The 17,964-nt window shown below is 45.3% G+C and overlaps 1 protein-coding gene across 1 annotated transcript in view; it reads right to left on the bottom strand.

Annotated features, from left to right (window-relative positions):
• Positions 1-17,721, bottom strand: part of myo16 (myosin XVI) — a 99,942-nt gene extending 82,221 nt beyond the window's left edge. Inside the window, 2 exon segments of the mRNA XM_036540092.1 lie at positions 9,101-9,364; positions 17,450-17,721. Coding sequence (XP_036395985.1) covers positions 9,101-9,364; positions 17,450-17,501 — 316 coding nt within the window. The 5' untranslated portion in view covers positions 17,502-17,721.
• Positions 17,722-17,964: the final 243 nt, after the last annotated feature.

The following is a 17,964-nucleotide window of genomic DNA, read 5'->3' as shown; positions in this document are numbered from 1 at the left end:
CATGATTGTGGTGTGGGGACAGTGACGTCAGAACGATGCAGACGAAGACTAAGGAGAAAAGAAAGAGACAGCAATGATCTTGAGGACTTGAGGCACAAGTGTTGGTGAAGTGATCTGATATGGTACCCATAGCTCTGATTGCACCCATGTCTATTTGCAGTCATTTCAATGCATTCAGTAATCCCTCAACCTGCCTTCATTAGGAGTCATAAAGCAGTGATCTCAACACATGACTCATCATTTTATCGGTGATATAAGAACAGCATCTCGCAGGTAGATTTGTGCCTGCAAACCCCCAATGCAGAGTCCACCATGACGGTTTCACTGCAAGAGCTGCTTGATGTGTTAGCTGAGAAAACTCCATGTCCAGCCAGTTTCAGGCAACACATGCAGCAATGCTTCAGTGATAGAGTATCATAACATAGAACATTCTCATAACATTGCTCTGACTTACTGTATGGTGATCACCCTCATCAGACCAAACCCGATTTTTTCCTGGCAAAGGCATTAGAGATTGTGTTTGGAAAACAGCAATTGTGCCAATAGCTGCATTAAAAGCAGATGTCCTCTCATTACTATGAAGTGTGTGCTGGCCTTACAGGGTGGAGCCAAGTTCATTTGTTTTTCTGCATTGCATAAGGACCTTGCTTTCATTAGTGAAGTCTCCTCGCGCCGGAGGCCCAGGGAGGATCCTTCTGCGTCTGTAGAATCTGACAGCATGCTCCTGCTGCGTACCATTACTGCAGATAACAGGCCTCACGGGGCTAACAAACCGCGCATGTTTGATGAGCTAAAACCCGGCCTTCTCCCAAAATCCAGTGACCCCAATTAAGACTTCTCCTGACTGTCAAATAATACAATTCCTGCAATTTAGGCAATTAAACGAGCTTACTTAAAATAATTACAGTGTACACAGAAGGCTGTGCTAGCCGTCCTCGCTGAAGATCGACCGCTTTTAGCTTGCGGCGCTGGCTTCTGGTTTATCAGTAAGATGAAAGAGCAATTACTATTTGTCACAACTCTAATGAAAAACAAATGCTTATATGATGTGAGGTGAAATCGAGGTAGCCAACGGACCATCCTCAGAGACTGAGATTAACACGCGATTCCCAGACAGCCTCTGCAGAGCTCCAGTCTCTCAGACCCTGTCCACACGCCATTAGACTGACGACCCATTCTTCTCTGAATGGCTCTTTTTTCTCTGCTCTTCAAATGAGTTTTACAGGGACCTCCTGCATACTTGCATATCCTGCATCCTGCATATCACATACAGGGAGTGATCACATTGCATACACCAGGAGGCCACCTCAATTCCTGCTGCTTTCCAAACCCACAAAAAAATGCCTATGTGTAAAATATGCTCTGAGTTACAGAGAGACTTGTCATGCTGGATCATGTTATACTGTATACCTGTGGTGAATTATTGAGAAGGGCAAGAATCCAGGAGAAGTATGCTGATACTGCAACTCTCTATCTAAAGCCATTTATAGCTATGAAAGTAATCTCTCATGCATGCCACAGCTCTGATAGTGGGTCTGTGCCCACCTTTACCATCATTGGTCAGATCAGTTTCAGTCCCTCAACTGGTCTCAATCCTGCCACAGAAAGAACACACCCTTGCCCCGATGACATAGAGAAAACACTTTCACTGCTACCACAGAAAGAACAAACTTTCACCTCCCATTGTATTGGTTTCTGAGCCTAGAACCCCATTCTCCCTGACTGCACTGACCCACCCGGCCAATCGGCGCTGCTGGATCCCCAGCTTGGAGTTGTTTTTGTCACAAGGAATCATTTCCACATGCTCCGAACAAAGGTTGCTCCTCTCGACGGCAATTCGTGATTTTTAAGAGGATGCAGCTGTCTGGTTAGGGGCTAATAAAAGGCACATTTGCATTGTTTTGTAATCTCTATGGCAACGGCCGAAAGGGAAATGCTGAGCTGCGCTATCTCCCCATCCTCTTTTCATTTCCACCAGAGGAGGGGACATAAATATGCACGGCCCCATCAGCGAGACACAAAACACCACCGAGATCACTCACAACCACCAAGATATTTTTCCTTCATTTCGGTTGTTTCAAAGTGCAAAGTCATCATTTGTTTCAAGAGAATTTAATACAACAAGCTCGAATTGCTGTGGCGAACAGGAGAGTCTTGCTCGCTGTAGCATTTGATTCAGCCTCGGAGGAGGCACTGGCTGTGATGTGTGGGAGAAAACAGCGAGTTTCCATTGGCTGCCCCCCAGCTGAGAGCCCAGCACAGTGCCCTGACGGCACTGTGTTGTAATTGTGTTGTAATGGAGCCGGGTGGTGGAAGGACAGCAAAGGAAAAGGCCAAAACTATAGGGTCATTTATTCTAATTCCATGCTTGCGTCAACTTTGTACTCACAGGGTCATGCTCAAGACAATTTTCAAAATAAAAGGTGAAGTAAAAAGAGGCTTAATAAGGCTAAATAAAAGGCTTTTATCTGCTTTTCTGGTGTGACAGAACGGACACCCATGTTTGTCCCACATGCAATAACCATACAAAGTTTGTGCGTGTAAGTTTACACAATCCTTGTGCAATAACCATGATAATTCTCACATGTGTATATATACATGCCTTTATGCACTATTTATTCTGTTTGTATTTTATGATTTCTGTATAATATCTTTCTGCAAAATGAATTTTTCACCTGAGACAATACAGTGTTGAATTTCTATCCTGCCACTGAATTTCAACATAACTTTTTCTTTGCTCTTTGTCTGGCCATGTTTTATGTTGGAAGTTCAGTAATTGCAGCTTAAAAATGTGTCGTGTTACAGTATTTTTCTCACATTCCTATCCAAATCTCCTGAAATAAGATGTGCAGCTGCTATGCTTCTCGATTTTTAAGCCTAACTTACAAAGAGGCCGCAAACAGAATGAGGCTTGGAAAGAAGCACAACACAAACATTGTTACAACAAAGCTTTGAAAAGAGACCCCCCCTCAGTCCTTCAAACTGCGTGACTAAGACGGGTTCCTGTCGTGGTTGGGGTGCGGTTTCAACAGTGGAACAGCTCTGCTGACTTTGCTGGCAATCGATGCAACACCAAAAACACAGATTGGAATCCCCAGATGGTTAAATCAAAGTGATCAAAATAGGGTCTCACTGAGGTCAATTCCCCCCCGTGCACCCCCCTCCACCACCCAAAAAAAGGCAACCGCCTGTCTGATAAGGTTGCACAGCTACCAGATCTGGAGCAAATGGCATCATGGAAGCGTGACAGTGCAGGCTGGGCTGCCCACTTCCCTCAACACTTGGTGTCTTGGTAAATCAATAACGCAGGCAAGAGCAGCCCATCAAAGCGATTCTCTGGTCTCAATGTGCTTTGAAATTGCAGATTGAGCTCTCTCTCTCGTGGCCCATTACCCTCTGTGCTTCAGACAAAATGGCACTTGAAGCAGGAGTTGTAGTTTTTCTTTCAATACAAACTCCCCGGGAAACCTTCCCTGTGTCCACGTACTCCCCGTCATTGTGTTGGCTGTAGTATGCTCCAAATGCCCCATTCTAAGGACCGAGAAACAGCCTTCACTGAAATTAGGTGACTGAGGAAAAGGCCACATGAAAGTTCATAGGAAGCGCATATATTAAGTAGGTATTAAGTAAGATCTGCAAAGGGTTAGCTCCACTAACCTGGACTGGTTGTGGTGGACATTGGGTATTCCAAAAGAATTTGCCACAGACCCGAGATCTGTTCTGAACCAAACCTAAATCAATATTTCGGTGGCTGATAAGAGCTATGATTGATTCCTGAAAAAGGATGAAGGACTCACAAATAATCCCAAGGTTATTACTCATGATCTGCTACTACAATCATATGCTTCATTACATGAAATCAATTTCTCTCCATTGTATAGATTTGGATATTTAAATTAAGGTGTCCATGTCTCCTGTTTAGAACCAAAATCCTTTACAGGATAGGAGAACTCTGGTCCAGGTCCAATTTCACTATGTTTTATGATATGACTATATGTGCTGATGGCACATGTACAGCTGGGCACTCACAACCACATACTGTAAGCCTAGGACTGGATTCTGCCATTTCAAAGATTCAAACCAGCCTCACAACCAGCCACAGATTGTCTGTCGAGTGAGGGGAGAAATACAAACCCTGTCCAGAAAAATGAGGCTTTCCCTCCTCTCCCCTCCCAGATCTCTGACCATAGCAAAGCATGTGGAGTCATGCAGAAACACATCTTATCAGTTTATCAGTGTGAGGTTTGTGCATGAGACCACGATTCTGTAATTTAAAGCTCAGCAACACTTTCAATGGAGAACTTGCTGAAGATCTCCTTCTCCAGTCACCTTATTTCTTTCCCTGAAACCTACTTCTCCTGTTCCTAAAACAAACACCCTTGCCAATGTAGGGGTATAATTTATAATGCCCCAGAGGTCACACTTGTGACGTGTGCCATGCTTGTGCTCTGTAGTGACACTGAAGTGTCGGTACAACACTACTAGAAATCACTCTGTAAAATAAGCCTCTTGGACAAGCATGGCCAGGTCCTCTATTGGAGCTTAGTGTTCGGCTATTTATTTATGCCAAGCATCTGGAACCTCCATTGGAAAATCGTTTGGACAGACTGCTGAAAGAAAGAACCAAAACGCAAGGCTCCGCTGGCACACCCACGCGCCAGCCAGGGGGGAATACCTGTCACATCAATTCCACCAGACACCTTTAAAGACTACCCTTAAAGTGAAGGGATAGCCTGCTACACAGGGCGATGGAGAATGTCTTATCCATGCGAGACAAAGCATTTCTCTTTCCACATACCTTTGAAGTCCTGAATGACTTATGTTGGGTGCACGCATGAATGAATATAAATGAATCATACAAAATGCAATGTTTAAGAGGTATACACTAATATACTGTATGTACATGACCAAAAGGCCCTGGGGCTACAGTTCATTGGATGACTTTTTTCAGTAATAAAAAGCCAGAGCCTTGGTCACTTATCTAATAAAATGATCACAGCTGCACTATTTTCTCTGGAGGGAGAGATTGGGTGTTCCCGTCATTATACACAGCATGTTGGTTATATATTCATTTATTCAGTACGATGTTACATACACACATCAGGGTAGCTCACTTCTGATCACATACGAAGAAAAGAGCACCCTCTGTGGGGACCCAATGCACAACAATATCCGGCCGACTATTCCTTTTGACCTCACCTGGTTATTGAGGAAGTGATGGTAATTAAAGCTTGATAGTTGCAGGTAAACTGCGGTTTTACTACAATAAGATTATGGCCCCATGCATAAAACAGTGGATATACTGGTAAAAGTGAGCCTACCCCTTAGTTTTGCTGTGACCCCAGAGAGCAACACTGCAGCAACATGGTGGAACAAAACAAGACTCCTACAGCCTAGAAAAAGGCCTTATCATGTAGGAGTATCAGAATACATACAGCGGCTCTTCTCCACTACAGCAATCTAAAGTCTAATGCTCTCAACCCTTTAAACCTTTGTCAGTCTTCTCAAAAATCCAATCCTCATTCTGCCGGCATGAACTCACCCTGGCAGAGGCGTTCTGTATCAAAATTCAAGCCTCTCCTCCAAAGCCAATGCTGTCAGAATTGATTTTACTGCCTGCATTCATGGGGCGGCAGGTGCAACCGCAGCTCTCTCCTGGTGTCCTCATAGGGTATAAATGAAATTGATCTCGCCCCGTTTGGAAAATCCATTGTCTTAAAGTGCATACAGGCCTACCTGCACGCCGTGTTCTCTAATTCACGTTCACCGATAGTGAATGAATTGCTTTTTTTTTTTACGATTGAAATTCAATGCAACATTCTGCTCACAATTTCGCGGACGGGGGAAAAAGCTGTTTATCACAAAGCGCCTGCCAAGGCGTTTCATCATCTCCAAATCTGTCCCCACAGCACACATTATGGGGACAGGTTTTAATTAAAATTAAAAAAAAAAACATTTGCTGAGGGGGTGGGGTTGGAGGGTGATCGCTATCTCCACATTTGACGCAGTTGCTGTTTTGGTGGGATGAACCAAGAGACGCAAGCAGGAGAATGAAGCGAATCTTTTTTTCTTCACTGGTTCGGTGAAACCCAAAATCCAAACACATGGTCAATTTTAAAACTGGCCGTGAAGATGGCTCCAGTTTGGGTCTCATGCTAAATGCTGGACACCAACAATGATATCTGTATATCTCTTGGGCTTTGATGTGGCCAAATAAATTAGAATAATTTGATTTCTAACTCCACAGCTCTGAAGACAGTTTACTCAGACATTATAAGATATACTGCATGAATCTATTACAGACATCAAATCATTTATTTCTTTTTTTGTTGTAACAATCTCATACTTATAGAGGATGCCTTTGTGACATGACACCACAGCTACACTTTCTACTCAGGAAGAGCTGGTTGTGCTGACACCTGGTTTCTCTGATATAAGATGTTTTCAGAACAAAGTGCATGAGGAGATGGGGGTTGGAGGCGAGGGGGATGCTGTAACAGGCTGATCCCCATATCCAAAAACCCCTTTCCCACATCTCTCCCACCCCAGTACAGCTCCCATCTCCCAGTGAGAGGGATATTTACAGTTTCCCTGTCTTCTGAAGGGATTATGGATTCTGTGCCTGTTAAAATTCCAGAAATCCTCCCACAATCCACTGGGAGCAGTTGAGGCCCCCAGGCAAATGTATTCCCTGCATATCAAAGCACGGCGCCATATGTTTACTACAGGAACCTTGAGTCGTGCTGGTTCCTTTCTTTTTCCCTTCCCCTCCCCTCCTGCTTGTGTTGTCTCTGCCTCCGCAGGGAGGCGCATTTACAAACCCCTACCCCCACCAGCTACGCCCCGTCACCATGGCGGAGCCGAACATTGACGCCAAAACCAAACCAAATTTGGCTTGTGGATTTTGGCTTCTCATTAGTTGGCGTTGTCCCAGCAATGGGTAAAGGAAACAGAACATGCACAGTGGGGAGGGAAAATAGTATTCCATCCAATGCAGTTCAAGCTGGGCGTGGTCTTTGATACTTGTGGAAAAAGAAATGGACCCTAAAAATGTATCGGGGTCTGATGTCAATTGATGCCAATTGAGGGCTGACCGATTTGAATGTAAAACAAAATTTCACTCATCTAAACAAGGTGCATTTATGTTATTCATTGGTTTGGCATGGAGCCAAGGTCATACACACGCGTTATATATAACACATGTCCAATTATATGGCTGGCTATTCGCCAGACAGATTTAGACTAAGTACTGTTATGTTTAAGTTAAGTACTGCAGAAACAGCACTTGGGCATCAAACCTGTAACCTTTGGCCTACAGGACATGTTTCTTTGCCAGTAAATCACAGCATTGCCCCATCAGTTGAATTCCTGCTTGGCTGCTGGCAATGTAGATCCTGCTTCTAACCAACATGCAACGACAAAGGGCTGGATTAACATAAAATTGCAACTCACTCTAAACATACCAGCCCAAAAATAGCAGATTGTGTTTAGCAGCGTCTCAGGCTCCTGTAACAACAGTCAAACGTGTCCCCAGGTCAGTAATTAGGGATTGGCAGATGGGTAAAAATGATTATTTATGTCCAGCCACTCATCCGAGCTCCTGGCATGAGATCTGTGAGCACTCCGACTGGTGCTGAAGACTGACCGTGCCACGTGGCAGTCGAGGGGAATCACAGTCACCTGCAACGGCTTCTGGGAAATCTGACACAGATTCAGAAGGACAGCTGGTGAGAACAGTGTGGGCATGAGTGAGTAAGTGAGTGAGTGAGAGACAAAAAGAGAGAGACGGGGAGGATCACCTTTTCTGGTATGTACAAAAAGAAAGGTGGGGTAGGGCTGAGGTAGGATACTGTAGCACTGTGTCAGTATTAACAAGTACAGTTTTCAACTGCTCATTCATTCAGGAGGCAATCGGTATGACCAATGAACAAGACTTGGGAGCTGGACTTTGTTGTGCTTAGTCCTGCGGGACAACTTGGATGATATGGATTAAAATGGTATAAATTCAGTGACTTCCTTCTCAGCAGAGAGGCAACAGTTAAATCTGAAGTCTTTTGCCTCTAAGAAAATAGCTCAGCCATCCACTCAAAAAAGCCTCAGACTGGCATCGCTGACTTTTTCCATGAAGAAAGGTATCAATTTCCACAAAACCATCCTTCTTTTTGTCACTCTCAGCTCTCTCCTTGGGATTTCACGGCTCTGTGATCGTTGTGCTGCCCTGCCCCGGCCTCTTCTCTCCTGTGAGCACCTGCTCATTAGTAGATTACATTTCCCTGTCTCTGGGGTGCCTCTGCGCACTCACAATATTAACTTTTTGACTCCGCTATAAGCAGCATGAAGAATGATCTAATATTTCACAGCTAATGTGAATTTTTCCATTTCTCCACCAGCCCAGTAACCCCGACCCGCTGATCTAATTCAACAGCAGGGGCGTAAGCCGAAGCCGGGGAGCCCAGGGACATTTGGGTGGGAATTCAGCAGTGATGGTACCAACAGTGAGAGTGGGCTACAGGAAGTCCCATGTGCTGGATCATGGAACGGTATGTTTCCCTCATAACTCCCCACTATTATCGCCCATCCCAAAAAAATCAGCAGTTATGCCTGCCCTAATCCACTGGGAGTAGAAAAATCCCATTAGCCCTGTCTGTGATGTCATTTATACCCCAGTGAGGTGATTGGCTGCCATTTTGGCTGGGACAAGCACAGCACAGCCCATTCTGTGACCTTCCCCACCATCTCCTTCTTGTTTATGATTCAGAACACAAACACATCTCTCAGGGATCCAGATATGATGACCTCATCAGCATTCCCTTTTTTTAAAAAAAAAATCACATATGGTCAGTTGCCAGAAGACAAAATATTACAATCAGTGTAATAACAACAAAAAACAGAATCTAGATATAAGTCAAAAGGGGTCAAGAATAGTCAAGCCATTTTTGTGGCTGTATCAATTTTCAACTGATTATCATTGTTTTGGGGGAAGTGATTGTGCTATAATAGCCATGGTAACAGGACACCATTTTATCAATGTGTGGCTTGTGCTTTCATTTTATGTGGTCCGGGTTGAAAAAAATCAGCCCACGTTTCCCCCCTCGCTCACCTTCCCCGTCGTCATGGCGAGCGATGGCATCCCGGAGGACGTCGGCTGGGCCGAAGCGGACGCGGTGCCTCTTCCTGTGGCTGGGCCGCACCCGGGGCCCCGCCTGCCTCTGCAGCGCCCGCTCGCGCTCGTAGTACGCCCGGATCTGGTCGCACCGCATGCGCCGCACCAGCCTCTGGCGCTGGCCCAGCGGCAGCGAATCCAGCAGGCACTGGTCAATCTCCATGTCGCGCGAGCGGAAGACGTTACATAGCTGGAAACAACCTGCCGATGAAGAACGGAAGCGGGAGAGAGAGAGAGAGAGAGAGAGAGTGAAAAGAAAGAGAAATTCTGATTAATCATTATTGTTATACTTTTGTCATATTTTTGTCATAATATACCAGTTATGTAATGCTAACTTATAAATAGTACAGTAACACAACATACAGTGGACAGTGGTGTGGCTTAGTGGTAAGGAGCAGGGCTCGTAACCAAAAGGTTGCTGGTTCAATTTACTGCTAAGGCACTGCTGTTGTACCCTGGGGCAAGGTACTTAACCCACAACTGGTTCAGTGGTAATCCCGCTGTATAAATGGATAAAATTGTAACCTATGGAAGTTGCTTTGGATAAGAACATCTGCTCAATTACAATAATGTAATGTAATTACAGATCCCATTTTACTTCATTGCAGTCAGCCATGTCCTTAGTTACCCAGCTTTCATGCTACAGTGTATAGTGCTATACAGCCGTACTGCAGGGAGGTAAGACATAATGGAGTCTGACACCAGGATAATGGGTTCAGTCTCCAACTGTAATATGAATTTGTGTCATGTTGACTGCAGTCACGCCAATCTGCTTAATAAATGTTATTGTTTTAGTGACTAAATGTCATGGTGCCAGTTTACTAATGTATTAATCAACAGAACCACTCTTCTGACAATGAAGACAGTCATAACTTAAACCATGAGCTTGCTAGCCAGTTAATGAACTTCAAAATGAGCTGATCTTGCTAACCAGCAAGCTAGTAAAAATGTTAACTCTGGATTACATTAGCTAGCTAGCTTGCTAGATTTCATTTTAAGTCAGCTAGTTAAATAATTAACTTGATAGATAGCTTGAGAATAACATCTGAAAATGGGCTGCACCCCTGTCCTGATATGAAAAGATTCACTGTACATATAATATGAAATGACTAATCCATGGCCAAACACCCAGACTGACGAGTAATGCTTTCACCATTCTCCTCAGCTTCACTACATCAATGCATATGCACTGCATAAAATGATTGATCGCCCAGTTACAAGAAATAACATTAAACATTACCTCACACAATTGGATAAGCACTATTTCAAAGCAAGCAAACCTAATGTTTTTGGTAACTGCCAATCCTGTGTTTTCTTCATCTTACCATCTGAACAGTATATGGTCTTCCTCAGTCTTGACCAAGTCTCAAATGCCGAAAAGGCTCAGGGTGCAAGACATGCAATCTATTCCTGTAATGTACTGTTGTAATGTACCTCTCTCTGGGTCTCCAGTTCTCCCTTATAAGTTGTTTGTAATACATACAGTAATAACCTGTACTTTTTGTTGTAACACCTCCATACAGGAAGGCCCTTTTCTACATTCTGATATGACTGTCATTTACCAAACTATCCATATTTTCTATTAATATCATATATCACAATTGAGAAAAAATACCTTCCAGAAGAGATATGTGTACATTTACTTGCTTGTTGCTTTATATTGACATTACCAGCACAACATTTTCAAATATCACAGACAATTAAGACAAATTGATAAATTACAGCAATGCCACCACACATGTAGGTCAAATGGCTGTATTACTTGAAGTGCTATGAAACCATACAAGAACAACAAAACCATCAAGAACATAGCCATCTGCTGCCCTTGTCGACCACAGTCATTACTAAATCATAGCAATTACTATACTAATGCTAATTACTAAAGTTATGTTCTTCCTACCGTACTGATCAATATTTCTACTGACAGCACTATTTTCAACACATCATGCTTGTGCCATTTCTTTTATTATTGGTAGAGCTAGTGCACACTAGAACATTGAAATAGATTAGCTGGTACCATCTGCTTAAAATCCGCTTGACTCTGAAAATTGTCTTTTTGGTACAGTGTTTACTGAGATTGGGTTTGAGGCAGGGGGGACCCAGGTGTTGTTCATAAGCATGGTTATCCTTGGCTTGGAGTCTGAGAAAGGGATGGCACAGGTTCACTGGGAAGACAGGGAGCCCCTAAGGACATCACAGGACTATGAAAAGGAATATGTCAGAGGAAAGAGGTGGAGACTGGAAGGGGAAGAAGGAAAGAGACAGGGAGGTGGCGACAAGGAGTGGATAGGGAGCTGGAAACAGTGAGGAGATAGGGAGGTGGAGATAGGGAGGAGACACAGAGGGGATAGGGAAGTGGAGACAGGGAGAAGATAGGGAGGCGATAAGGAGGTGGAGATAGGGATGAGACAGAGAGAGGATAGGGAGGTGATAAGGAGGTGGAGATAGGGATGAGACAGAGAGAGGATAGGGAGGTGGAGACAGGGAGGTAGAGATAGGAATGAGACAGAAAGGTGGTGACAGAGAGGGAGGGAGTGTACAATTACTTCCAATAAGAGTTAGTTCTGGTACATGGAACATGGAATTTTTATGCTGCTTCCTTTAGGTAAATGTGTGAGGGACTGACTGATTGCTTAAAGACCCTGCCTTAGACAAGCCTGTGCTTAGACATTCAGCCGAACCTCAACCGTCACGTCCAGTACTCATATTTTGATATGGTACCATCTCAGTGTGCCTGCAAACACACCATGGAAGCTGTGAATCTGGCACTAATCCCTCTCACCCAAAGCATCATGGGCGAAATGCAAATTTCAAAAGCTCGCCTTTGTAGTAAAATTAAAGCTGCCACTTCCACCCTCACCTCAGAGAGTCTGCCCAATGGCCGTGCCGCTCGGCCTTGGCTCCGGCGAGCTTTCAGAGGGATAAAACACTGCCGTTTCCTCACGTTGCCATGGAAATGGCAGCGGGGATGCCCACTTGCTCCCTGATGTGAATTCGGGAGCAGAGCATTTCCTCTTTTTCCGCAGCTGAAGGCTGCGTTACACTCGTCTTTGAACCTGTCATCTTTGAAGTGGGACATCGCAAGCTTTGATTGTTTAGCTGAGGGGGGTTATTTTGCATGACCATCTCTGACACTGCGAGCACAATCCATTTATTCTCCTGGTGCAAATCAGGCTTTTGATGCAAAATTCATTAATAGGCGTTATTAATGAAATCTAAGAATGCTGATCCTCAGACTCCTAGACTAAAAATACATAAAAGCCTTTCAAATATATTCAATTTTCAATCTCTCAATCCCATTTCTAAAGCTTCCCAAAATAGCCCTCATCACTGCATGATCACTGATGTGCGGGAGAGAGATCCGGATTGTCCAGGTTGCTGACAGTCCTTGATTTGTCCTTCACCCCTCACATTGTTGTGCAGCAGGCTCCAGTGCTGGGTCAGCATGATGGCGAGTGTCCGAAAAAAAATGAAGCATCTGCCAGAATGAAGCGTTATCACCCTTAGCGAGATCGTGCTGGTGAATCGGAGTGGCCGCCACTGTCGACCTCAGCGAGATTGGACCGGTGAGTTGGAGAGCCACTTCCTGAATATCACTCCCAATGAGACTGATTCAGTCAGTCGCAGCGCCACCTCGGTTTGAGCCCGAGCATGGATGACCCCAGGGTCAGAGCAACTGTCACTGTCACCGTCGGCGAGATCGGAAAGACAGCGAATCAAGACACCTCTCTGTCACTTTCACAGCCCCACATAGAGATCTATCTGCCTGTAAGTCAGTCTTTGAGAGGCATTTTCCAGCTCATGATCAGGAAGGAATCAAAGGTGTCCAAACACCTGGCTATATATCAATATAAAAGAGGGGACTGATGTCGTCCATATTAAACTAGCAACTAAAAAGTACACAAAACTGCTATGAACTATTCTGCATGTGACACCATTTAGACACCATTTGTACATCCTTGACGTTAAAAAATGTTTTTTTTTTAAGTCTTTAACATCATTTTATGCCTGTAAAAGAAGAATTGAATATATATTCTAGACACCTGTGAGCAAATAAACCATCATTACTCAACTTAGAATAGAATATTGTTGTTATGGAATGAAACACAGAGTCTTGGTCTGGTGAGGGGTTATCTAAGCTACGTAGATTCTGATTGAGATGTTACTGATGTGTAGATAAACATCTATGCTAGATATGTAGGACTGATTTATTCAGTTTTTATTGAGTTTAGCTAATCATCTCCTAGTCTTATTTGCTATTCTGTGGTAAAGCAAGGCAACAAAATCCCTGCTAATAAATACAGGACCGAGGACTGAAGCTGACATGACTCATCGTCCACACATCATGCAATCTGCTCTCAACTTGTCTCCCTGACAGAACAATGAACAAACACATTGTGTTATCTGCACTCAATTCATCCTTCTGGCAAGACTCTGAATAGAAATATTATGTTATCTCCTCTCAACTTGTCCTCTTGACAAGACCCTGAACAGACACATTGCATTATCAGCTCTCGATTAATACTCCTGACAGGCTTTTGAACAGGCACATCATGATATCTGCTCTTAACTCGCCCTCCTGGCAGGACTTTGAACAGACGCAAAAAGTGTTATGCACTCTTGTCCTCATCCTCATGACAGAACTTTGAACAGACGCATCATATTATCCGCTCTCAACTCGTACTCCTTACAAGATTCACTCCATACCTGGAGCTGTTTTAACATTCAGTGAGAGGGTCAATGTGCTGTGGATCAATTTGTCAGAGGCAGCCCTAGCAGTGAGTCCTTTGTCCTCATTTATCCTCTGTTCTTTCATAAGGATTCCAGTTAGGTCCCCAACTCTGAAACCGAATTGTGCCCAGTCACAGATCTGAATACCAATCCTCAGAGAGGGCGTGCCCTGACACCCTTCCTCGAGCACGTCCTTTTGCGGCCGTTTAGCTGTACTGCATGCGAACAAGCCCTCTCCAGGAAACAAGGACTTAAACACAGTGTCTGACACCATGCCGCCTGGAGCTGGGCCAGGCGTACTGCCTGCCGCTTGACCTTCATCTTAACGTCCTCCGCCGCATCTTTCCTGTCTTCTGCCCTCTCCCGCTGTGTCCCCTCGCACACAGCTGCCCCACTTCCACTGCGCCCGCGGTCAGATAACGCCCTTCCCTGAGTCAGCGCTGCTGCTCCTCTAATCCTCTACAAAGACTGCACAAATTCCACCGCATCAGAAACGCAACCGTGCTCAACCGCCACTTCATCCCCACACCTATGAACTGTACAGATGGGAGTCTTCCCCAGCATTATCAGATACCGAGGATCTTTGCAGAGTTTAGAACAGCGTAAAATAACTCTGAAACAGAGGAGAAATGTCTGAGATGTGACTGACCTTAACATTTCCCTACAAGAGTCAAAAATAGCAATGATAGAATTAGTGTGGTACCCTGCAGCAAGTGTAGATGACTCATTACAGCATCTGACACGTATCTCAGAATTCAATTAGAGCTGGCATTAAGGAAATTGCTGTTAAATCAAATATATTAGATTTTTCATTAACATTTTGACACTCTGTGGACTCTCTTGTAAAGAGTGACTTGTGAAGTAAGAAAGAACAAATGTGCATCTAATAAGCTTGCAAATAAAATTACTCTATTTAAAGAAGTATTAATAAAACATCCCAGATTAATCCTGCAGTGTATTAAATGTGACTTTTTTCCTTGAGACAGCTCAGCAAAGTCCCAGAGGTCATGTAATAGTATGAGGGTGGTAGACTAATCCCTGGGGGCTGTTTTTTCTAAATAAAGTGCTCCCTCAAGATCACTTGGCAGCTTTGATTGAATTCAGGGTATACTATAGGGTAAAGACAGTAGACCCTTGCCCAAAATAAAGCATTAGGACTCTTCACCCAGGAGTCTCAGAGGGGCCCTTACATTTCCGTGGCACAGAATTAATGACAGTATCCAAGAGTCACTCCATGTGAAGTAAGAAGCAGGATATAATCGATTAAAAAGGAATCATCCCCTAATGGACTATCCTGATTCAAAAATGGCGCGCTTGCCAATTGTGGAGAACAATCTAAAAACCAGTTCAGGGTGATTATTAAATCATTTTTAATTCCCTCCCTCCCTTTTCTGCACTTCACTGGGGATGAACAGGGCTGCTGTTCTGGATCAGTGCTACAGTATGCATTTGTGACCGGATTCATTGATCTATGTATGATGCGGATGGTTTTGCTCATCCACTGAGCTCTACTACATCAGCCAATCCACATGTTGTTGATGATCGGTGCTACATGCTGCGTCCATGTGGCATTGATCCCATAGAAGACTACCCTGTGCTGTCCACGCCTGTGCTACACATTGCGAGTGAGTTCAATCAGCGGTTACACACGGTCACCCGGAGCAGGCTTCTAACAGACAGAGAAGTGGTGTGACTGAGGCACCCGGGGAATACACACAGGTGAAAAGGTTAGTGAGAAGCTGAGAACAGCCACAGTGATCCCTAGGTGTCTCCTGCGTAAACTACTTATCCACTGAACCACGGGGCAAGAGACTGAGGAAAGGAGTTCGTTACATGGAACATGACATGCATCAATGCCATTCCTTTGTCTTTTTTTCAGTTAATGCATTGGGAATGGAATTCCAAAATGAAATATGCCACCTTTCGTTCATCGGACTTCATATGGGAGGCAGATAGATAGATAGATAGATAGATAGAGAAAGAGAGAGAGAAAGGCAATGAGAAAGAGAAAGGGGACGAGAGAGAGAGAGAGAGCGAGAGAGAGAGAGAGTGAGAGATCCCTTATCCTTTAGCTGTCCCACTCGCCCCCTGCTGACTCAGGTGTTGCTTTACAGGACTGTGGAATGATGTGGAAATGATCCTCTAAGCAGGTAATGTGCACACACAGACACACACAGAGACACACACACACACACACACTCAACACATACATACTCATGCACAGAGGCACACACACATACAGAGGAATGTGTTCGCACACACTCTGACACATGCGCGTACGCGCACACACACCCGCCCACCCACATACACATACACGCACACACACACATACACACACATTCGCTCTCTGGGTTCTGCATTCCCAGCGTGGAGCAGCTTGGAGCCTCTGTGGTGGACTACAAAACCTGCCAGCTTGACTGACACCTCAGCCCTAAACTTCCTATGCACTTACACATATTCTCTTTCACGCAAGCTACAGTATACATCAGCAGTAGCACACACATATACACACATGCACTTACACACATGCATGTGAACACACACTGGGACACAAATGCACAGGCATGCACATGCAGACACACATACACATGCAGGGACAGGTACATGAATGCACACAGGGGCACATATGCACAAACACTCACACACACAGAAACACAAAGACGCACATACGCATACATTTTCTGCATGCATATCACACAAGTCAATTATAGTGAAACATATACTGCGATCCCTGCACCTTCTCCAATATCAAATCCAGAGAGAGTCCTGTGGGGGAAACACACCCCCACCCCGAAAATGGTGTAGCTATCCCCCCAAACTCTCCTTCTCCTGCTGCCTCCAGTCGAAGCCTCTGCCCTTGCGGATTCACCTTGAGGATTCTCTGCTAAGCCCGGCATAATGTGCTCCTTTCACACAACCTATTCATTCCAAAGCCTCTTTGTGTGGAAGCGAAGGGGAAGTGTGTGAGTTAAATGACTCAGCTCCAGTGACAGCCATACTCCACTGCAGCGAGGTTACACACAGACACCGGCAGCTCTCTCTCCCTCTCTCTCCCTCTCTCTCTTTCTCTCTGCTCCTGCTTTCTCTCGTTCTCTGAGCTGGCATCTCTTCTGGTGGGTCCCTCCGGAGACCACGCGGCTGCCTGTGCAAAGGCGATCCGGCTTTCAGTTACAAACCCCCGGCTCCAAGATCGGCAGCCCTTGCGGCTGACACGCTTTCCAGATCGTCATGGAAATCGGCATGCAGCGCATGCAGGCGGCACGCATGCATCCGCGCAGCGCTGCACGGAGCATGCAGGCTCTCTAACGAGCGCGGTCAAACATTCAACGACAAGAAGCTCGTCTCAGCTCGGCACTGCAGAACAGGGCTAATCCCCTAGTTTTGCACACGCCAAGCCAGCGAGCACTGCACCAAATGGAGAGGCACACACCCAAAAAAAAAAAAAATCCGATCAGAGCTTCAAAATAAAAGACAGCTTGCGCAGCCTGTCGAGCCGACAGCCAGAAAGGCACAGGTGGACAGAGCTGAAAGGAAAGCTCTCAGGGCGTTACTTACAGCATTTGATAAAATGATAGTGGGACATTTTCTCGTTTTCACGCGGCTGCATCTACAGGTTCCGGCATTCTCTTACAGCACAGCAGCGGCGGCGGCGGTGGTGGCGGTAACAGTGAGCCCAGCCTGCGACGCCCGCTCTCCCTCCACTCGCATTATTTAAAGAGTTCTGGTGCCCGGCATTTTCAGCCGAAGCTCTCGCTGCCCTTCCTGCCAGCTCCTCAGGCTGCTGAAGACCAGACAGCCCTGCCTGTGTCTCCAACCATGACTGCTGCACGTGCTATTGTAGCGGCAGTGATTGGCACCCCTTTAATCCCGCCTCCCCCCCTCCTCCTCCCTCCTTCCCTCCCTCCCGGCCCGGAGAAGCGCTGGATATAATTGGTTCCCTTTCCCCCTGGTTCCGACAGAGGGAGAGGTGAGCAGGAGCTGTGTGGTTATTACTGACCTGACAGCTTAACTGCTTTCCGATGCCCGTTAACGGGCCGCAAATTGCCTCTGATAAGCTGGCCCCCTCTCTA

Source organism: Megalops cyprinoides, chromosome 11 (assembly GCF_013368585.1).
Source record: "Megalops cyprinoides isolate fMegCyp1 chromosome 11, fMegCyp1.pri, whole genome shotgun sequence".
Classification (NCBI taxonomy): Eukaryota; Metazoa; Chordata; class Actinopteri; order Elopiformes; family Megalopidae; genus Megalops; species Megalops cyprinoides.
This window is presented reverse-complemented; position numbering and strand designations above follow the sequence as displayed.